The following is an 8,292-nucleotide window of genomic DNA, read 5'->3' as shown; positions in this document are numbered from 1 at the left end:
TGTTTGTTTGTTTAATGCATTCAATGATGCAGTACCAGAGTTTCAAAATGGAATAGGGCACGTGGTCCAGAAGGCACTTGTCACTCGCACCCTCAACCTTAAGAAGCTTGGTGTTCATTGCAAACATGTACAGACATCCATCAGATCCTTGTTGACACTACAACTGAATTAGAGACAATCCCTGCTCAAAGCATTGATAGTGATGACACAGACATTGAGGAACCACAATTCTTGTCATCATCTGAAGCAGAACACGACGATTATGAAACTGAGGAGACTGAAGAAGAAGAAGACCTAGTTCAAAATGAGGAATTAGAATGAAATGCCAATTATAAACAATCATTAGAGAACCGTGTAGGATAATGACATATTATGTTTGTTTGTGGTCATATTTCTTGTGATATGTCAATGTAGTTGTAATTTTGTAATATTTGGTACTTGAGAAACGCTGATCTTTGGATGTATTGTTAATTTTGATGACATATTATGGAGATTGTAATGGTAAACTAATATTTGTTACATTTTCACAAATGATCAATTCTTATGGAGATTGTAATGGTAAACTGATATAACAATCATGAATGTTTCTTATTGCAGATGAAGACATTTGACAGTACACATGGTAGGGGTGGAGGTAAAGATAATACCTCTCTATGTACATATGGACGAGGGGCCATTAACCGTCGAGGGCAGGACCACACGTCATTCTCTTCACGTATGCAAACAACATCACCAGATGCACAATCACCACCATCGGCAGTCCCGGAGACGCAGGAGACGTTTGTAGCTTCTACTGAAGAAGCAAATGAGGTTATCCGACTAATTATGCACATATTCTACATTTTTTATTCCAAAAAATTTATGTTCACATTTGATTATTGGAAAAGATTTTGTCTTTATCTCTTGTTTTTGTTAAACAGGATCACGCTTCGTCCCCACCAGAGGCTCCATATTATGGACCACCTCCGCCTGTCATGCAAGATCTTTTCCACAATGGGGGGGAAAGATCTTGTGGACAATCGTATATGGGTACGACCGACCGTTGATGGGAGCAAGTAAGTACTAGAAATGTTAATGGTAGTTGTGATATTTTTTCAATACATCTTCATATAAGTGTTGACAATAATTTAAATGCATTGATGAATATAATCAAATTACAATTTATTTCAGCTTTGAACCATGTGATGTAGTGCGCAAAATATGGGGTATAATCAAGCGCAACTATGACGGTCCATACCCTACATATAAGGCAGTTCCAACCAATGTCAAGGAGAACTGGTTTAACTCATTGATGGTAATGTTGCCCTTCAAATCTGACCATATTAATATTTATGTATGATTCAAGGTTTTTGAAGCTAATGTTGATATTTTTTCTAAATTGTCTTGTTTCATCATTGTAGGAAAAATATAAATACTTGCCAGATGACTAATATCTTTTTCATAAAGCATACAAGACCAAAGCCACTGACATAATCAGAAATCACTTGAATTTGATAAGAAAAGGAAAGGGCGATACGTCTTGGATGAGACAAGATGTTCTTGATGGTTTGAAGGTTCACTGGTCTAATGAAAAATGGAAGAAAATATTTACAAAAATAAAATAAAAAAAAATGGAAGAAAATGGTTGAAGCAAATAAGAGGAACAGGTCCAAATTTGACGGACCTACACATTCTGGAGGTTCAATTCCATTTCATGAGCATGCAAGGCGGTTGGTAAGAATAATAGTAATTTTTCATATGCATGTAGATATGTAAAATGGTAAGCTATTTTTTATACTTAGCGTATTATGTTCTGATTGTTTTATGTACATATATACGCAGCAGGAAGATGGGGTCACAGATCCGTCTACCTTGGGTTGGGCTGTGTTCAAGCATACACACACATCTAAAGATGATCGTGACAAGTGGTGCAATGACAAGGCAAAGACAACAGCTGTGAGTAATATCTATTGTTACACCAAAATGTTTACTTTTGAAAGCTGATGAGTTTTAGTGCACCTTACTTTAACACATGAATACTTTCTATGTAAATTTTAGGATGGCTTTACGAGACTTAGGGAAGAGAGAGACAGTCAAGTCATTCCAGGAGAGGATGTTAGCAGTGTTGCATCGGATAATGATTTGATCGTGCAGGCATCTGGTGGGGTTAACCTTAAAGGACAGTTATACGGTTTAGGTACACTAGGAGGAGCATATAAGAAATCTCGACTCTCCAATAGGATACCACTTGGAGTGTCCCAGCAAGAGCATGACAGGATGCGCACATTGATTATGCAGTTGCAGGGTACAGTTGCACAGCAAGAGGAGAGGGCTGCAGAGCAAGAGGAGAGGGCTGCACAACAACAAGAGAAGGCTGCACAGCAGGAGAAAAAGGCTCAGCAACAGGATAGTCTCATGGTTATTATGCAGAGGCGAATGGACAAAATGGAGAAGCTTTTGCGAAGGCTTCCTGAGGAATTTTTAGATACTGAGGATGACGACGAGACTCAGCCCCCGTCTCAGGATGTAGGTGATGACTATGATCATGCAAGTCATCCACCAGCATGACTTTTGTATCTTTGTTGGATGTATATGACATGGGCTATTGTACATAGACTCTTTTGATTAGTATATGATAGGGACTTTTGTATATGTATGTTCCTTTTGATTAGCATATGTCTTGCACATTTATAGATATATGACACTTTTGATTAGTATATGACAGGGACTTTTGTATATGTATGTCCCTTTTCATTAGTATATGTCTTGGACATTTATAGATATAGGACTGTTTTTATTTGTATATGACAGGGACTTTTGTATATGTATGTCCCTTTTGATTAGCATATGTCTTGGACATGTATATATATAGCACTCTTTTGATTAGTATATGATAGAGACTTTTGTATATGTATGTCTCTTTTGATTAGTATGTCTTGGACATTTATTCATATAGGACTCTTTGGATTAGGATATGACAAGGACTTTTGTTTATGTATATGTCTTGGACATTTGTATATATAAGTCTCTTTTGATTTGTATATGGCAGGGACTTTTGTACACATAAATTATAGTAAGATCCAATAATTTTGATATGTTACTTTCATTATATTTGTTTATCAGGTGTGAAACATAAAATGGTATTAATTTTGTAGAGAAACAAATGAAAAAGCAATTTCGTCGAAAATTGAGACTGATTTTTTGACAGAATTAGTTTTCCGTCAAAAATCATTACAAGATTTTTCGACGGAATTTCATTCATTTCCGTCGAAAAATTTCGACGGAATTTCATTCATTTTTCGACGGAATTTGTTTTCCGTCGAAAATCATTACAAGATTTTTCGACGGAATTTTTTTCAATTTCCGTCAAAAAATTTTGACGGAATTTATTTTTCGTCGAAAATTGAGACAAGATTTTTTGACCGAATTTCGTTCATTTTTCGTCGAAAATTTTCGACGGAATTATTTTTTCGTTGAAACTTTCCACAGAAATTATTTCGTCGAAATTTCTGTAATTCTATCGAAAAAATTGTTACCCACGAAGATATTTTTGACGGCTTCATTTCCGTCGAAAATTCCGTCGAAAACATCATTTTCGACGGAATTTTTCCGTCGAAAAAAAAACATTTTCTAGTAGTGATCTCTTTTTTCATGACATCCTTGCTAATTCACTATTTATAAATTTACAATTGCTAAAAAAAAAATGAGCGTGTGCATTTCGTCTAAAACAAAATGTAAAAATTACTATCGCGTGTAACGATATACATTTGTATCCTAATAATTAGAGCTATTAAATATAGATAATATTAACAGCCAACATTAAGAGAGTATATATATATATATATATATATATATATATATATATATATATATATATATATATATATATATATGTATATATGAGGTATGATCCTTTGACACCAGTGTCAAATTTGAAACTTGACACCTCATCTAAGAGCCGTTAGATCAATGATGTCACATACTTACACATGAGAGTCGTTGATCTTTTTTGATTTAACGAATCTCAGATAAGGTGTCAAATTTCAAATTTAATACTGGTGTCAAATGATCATACCCAAGGGGTGCTAGGGTAGGCCGCCGCCCCCCTCAAAATTTGAAGAAAATTTTGAACATAAGTATAATGCCAGAAACCTCCATTTTTTCTCTCCATTAATGTGAAGTTGTGTTCTCCTACCGCAAAGAGTTTATAGAGCTTCTTTATATTCTTAGGTCCTATTTCTATTGAAACCCCTCTAACTCTGTTTGCAGCTTCAACTTGAAACTTACAGTTTCAACTTGTATTATGCTTAGATGTTAGCACAAATCTTCCCATCCATGAATAAAAATAAGAAGTCTGAGAATCTTATGAAAGAATGAACTATATTCTTTCGATCCCTCTCCTTTTCTAATGATTCGTGACAGAGAGGGAAGCGAGGGGGAGAAGGGTTTTGGTGATTGTGCTTCTTGGAAATTTGTCTCTTCTAATTTATCTTTGGCTTTTTTTCTTGTTGGGCTAACAATGAGTGAATAGAAAAAGAGGTTAAGAAATGAGAGGGGTCTGCTTTGAATTATCTATTTAGATTATAGCAATTAGTACATATCTTTTGTGAAATCTAAACCTTTGCTCTCTTCTCTTTTTCTTTGCATAAAAAATATTCATTTTAGGGGTTGAAAAGGTGTAATTTTTTTCAAAATGATAGTAGATTTTACGGTGACATCTTCCACCTCTCTCTGTGTGTCTCCTTCTTTCTCTCTATAACAAGTTAAAAAAGGTATTTATGAGTTATGTTCTCTGGATTGGGATTTCGGTCTCCCACATATTGTGGTTGAAAAGAGGAACAAATATTTAATTTTTAGCCCCTCACAGGAAAAATTCCTGGGTCCGCCACTGATCGTACCTTTATATATATATATATATATATATATATATATATATATATATGACTTATCGTTTCTCAAGTCACTTAAGATAACCTTATCTTTGGCAATTATTAAATCATAACCGTACAAAGATAGATCAATGGTAATAAAGGAAGATAGAGTAAAAGGGAATCATAACCATTCAAAGGTGAATCAATTAATATTAGAAAATAAATAAACAAAACGACATAGTGTTTGGGTGGCCGGAGACAGTGGCGGAGCCACATATAAGGTGGGTGTGGCCTCAATCCGGACTAAATTTTACTAAATTGTACTTATTATATATAATTAATTATAATTTGGCCCGACTTAAAATTGTAATTTGGCCCAATTACAATTTGTAATTTACCTCTATCTAAAACTTAAAATATTTTTGGTGAAAGATTTGGGTAAGTTATATTAGGTTATGTGTTCAATTTTCACTTGTATATAAAAAAAATATTTTTAGTAAAATTAAAAAAATATTTAATAAAATTATAACTTTTCTTGGTACTACCTGCTCAGGTGCTTTGTATTTAATATATTATGTATGAACTCATTAAGATTAAGAAAAATAAATATACATATAATATTTTGACCCGGGCTCAAATTAGAGCTCGGCTTCGCCACTAGCCAGAGATAAACTTATCTTAACTGGCCGAAAAAATATTTTATATATATTGAGAAATTGTGATCACGTGCATAATCAGTAGTCCCACACTGTTATTAAGTATTGACCATTCTACTGAGCATGTAGTGCTGATATCATCTTAATACATTGAACCTATCTGATGGAAGTTAGTAAGATTTATATAGATTTTGTCCTAATAATTCATGACTAAGTTAACGTCAATCACGCAGACATGCTTGAGATGCATGTCTAGCATGCCATTCACCATACGTCATTGTGGACCCTCTCACCCTCAATCCATTTAATTTGATCATTTCAAATGTCCAATCCTGTGTCCCTTTTCTCTCAATGCTTGACTTCCTCACTTAACCTAGGCTACTCTGCCTCTGGATTCATCGGCTACTATATTTTAATCAATTTTATAAGAATTAAAATAATGTTTTAGAAATCAACAAATATCAGCTTAGTTTTTATTTTATCTAATGATGCAAAGTATATAGTCCTTTTGATATTGAGCTTAATCTTCAATGTATGCAATCCATGCTAAAAAAGGCCGGACACTTAGCGCTGAAATTAATTAAATATATATGCTCAAGCTAGATTACTAACGTATCTAGCATTTACAGCCAAGGAGCAGATACCCTTTTGTTTTATTTGCCCAAACCACCCTCACTTATATAAGACCTTTTAATTTTATATTACGCGGGCGTTTGGTACAAGAGAAATTTTTTTTTTGTCTGGGAATCTCGATTTTTAAAAATATGATTTTTACATTCAGTTTACGATAATATCTGAAAATTTAAAATTTACAAAAAATTATTTTCCCGAGAACCGTAAGATATCGATAAGCCATGTACCAAACAGCCTCGTAGGTTAAGTCTGTTTATCCTTTTAATTTTTTACATTATATACTATGGATAATATATAGGTATAATATGAAAAGTAATTTTTGAAAGAAAAAATAACTTTTTATATTATAACTATATATTATTCGTAATATATAGTGTTAAAAATTAGAAGTACACCACTTATGTATTTTAAAAGTAGAAAATTTTTCCTCTTATATTATTGTCCGTGGCTTTCTACCAATTATTTGAAGTTTGCGACATATAATATTGACCTCCTTTATGCTAAAAACAAGAAACAAAAGCACGACCATAATTTTTTATTTTTTTAAAAAAAGGTATGCTGCACTCATTTCATACCAATCATGCCCCCAAAAATTATAGGGTTTAAATTATCTTATGTTACTTGAGAGAATTCTCTCATGCAAGTGACACATGAAAAGTCGTGTCATTCTTTTCTTTTCTTTTTGATTTTTTTAAAAATAGTGGGACCCACATGATTTGTTTCTATAACATGAGGTAAGTTATCTCCTACAGTAGGAGATTAATAAATCCCAAAATTATATTATTCATGTTATCACCCCAAAAGAAAAGCACTGCTCATCTTAATTACGAAATGGAGACATATATAAATTTTAAATCTAAAAAGTTGCGTAATGTAACATAATTATCATATCATGCATAGCGTCACACACTTTTCTCAACATGTAAGAAATTTCCGACAATCCAATCCTGATTGGTATAAAACACCAAAAATCCTATATTTAAAGCTGCTTTGGTTTTCCTTTTATGTGCTTTTTTATTTTACCCATAGGAACATATGCTTTATTTTCTATTCCGTTGAAATTTTCACAATCATTTCTCTTCTACAAATGATTATATGCTTTTCTGTTTCCCAGCATGCACTTCATTTCCTTTATAAAAGCCTCTCAAATTATTACTTTGTATCTCACACACTCCCACACCATTAGTTAATCACATATTTTGGTGCATTTTTTTTTTTTTCACCCCAAGACCTAATTAAATTCATGGCTGATGTTGATTACCATACAAAATCCAATACTACTACCACCCCATCAGTATTAAAGCTCTTTGGCATCAACATTCACAAATCCACAAAAGACACTGAAAATGAAGAAGATGGTTTGAATAATCAATATTCTCCAACAAGGTCTTATGCCAGAAAATTATATGAGTGCCAATACTGTTTCAGAGAATTCACCAATTCACAGGCATTAGGAGGACACCAAAACGCACACAAGAAAGAAAGACAACTTTTGAAACGTGCTCAAATGCAAGCTGCTCGTGGCTTTGTTATTGCTTCATCACATTCAAATCTCCACCATACAACCATATCAGGGTTCTCATCATCACCACCAACATCACAACCACCACATCATATCCTCGCCGGTGGTGGTACACCACCGTCTCAGCCACCTTCATCGTGGCTATACACGACGCATGCAGGTAGCCCAACCCATTCAGGAGCATTTGTAACTAATGCTGGAAGAGGTTTCTATGCTGCAGCTGGTGGTCGCTTAGGAGGATCTGTAACTGTCACAACAGCTTTACCTGATGGCCGTGGCCACCACCAGCCTCTGCCGGGGTTTGGTGGTTTCACCGGCGGCGATGGTGGTGGTCGTCTTCATAGTGAACAAGGGTTCGGCTTGGACTTGCAACTTAGCCTATGAGTTGTGAGTTTGAATTTTTATTTTTTTATTTTTTTTTATCAGCCTATCTATAGCGCGATGTAGCTATTAGCTTTAAGATTCTGAGTTTTGTGCGAATGTAAATTTTATTTAAGTAATTATGATTCTTTAGAAATAATTTTTAATATATTTTTTTATGATAAAGTTATATTTACAAATTTTTTTTTTTTTACAAACTCTTATAAATTACATTATGTTTGACCGGTAAGACGACACTCTTGAATAAAGT

At 33.8% G+C, this 8,292-nt stretch overlaps 1 protein-coding gene across 1 annotated transcript; it reads left to right on the top strand.

Moving 5' to 3' along the window:
* Nucleotides 1-7,382: 7,382 nt before the first annotated feature.
* LOC133292611 (zinc finger protein 6-like) lies at nt 7,383-8,045 on the top strand. Its single transcript, XM_061491034.1, has 2 exons — nt 7,383-7,720; nt 7,775-8,045. Exons 1-2 carry the CDS (start codon nt 7,383-7,385, stop codon nt 8,043-8,045), a joined length of 609 nt encoding a protein of 202 aa, XP_061347018.1.
* The last annotated feature ends 247 nt before the right edge of the window (nt 8,046-8,292 follow it).

Source organism: Gastrolobium bilobum, unplaced genomic scaffold (genome assembly GCF_033153095.1).
Source record: "Gastrolobium bilobum isolate Gb01-03AN ecotype WA unplaced genomic scaffold, APGP_CSIRO_Gbil_v1 utg2408, whole genome shotgun sequence".
NCBI classification, from domain to species: domain Eukaryota; kingdom Viridiplantae; phylum Streptophyta; class Magnoliopsida; order Fabales; family Fabaceae; genus Gastrolobium; species Gastrolobium bilobum.
This window is presented reverse-complemented; position numbering and strand designations above follow the sequence as displayed.

What these genes read in the sequence shown, in the direction of transcription:
- LOC133292611 (XM_061491034.1), top strand. Translation starts at nt 7,383, where the DNA reads ATGGCTGATGTTGATTACCATACAAAATCCAATACTACTACCACCCCA. An exon ending in ACAACCATATCAGGGTTCTC is followed by an intron (nt 7,721 to 7,774) that starts ATCATCACCACC and finishes CGGTGGTGGTAC; the next exon opens with ACCACCGTCTCAGCCACCTT.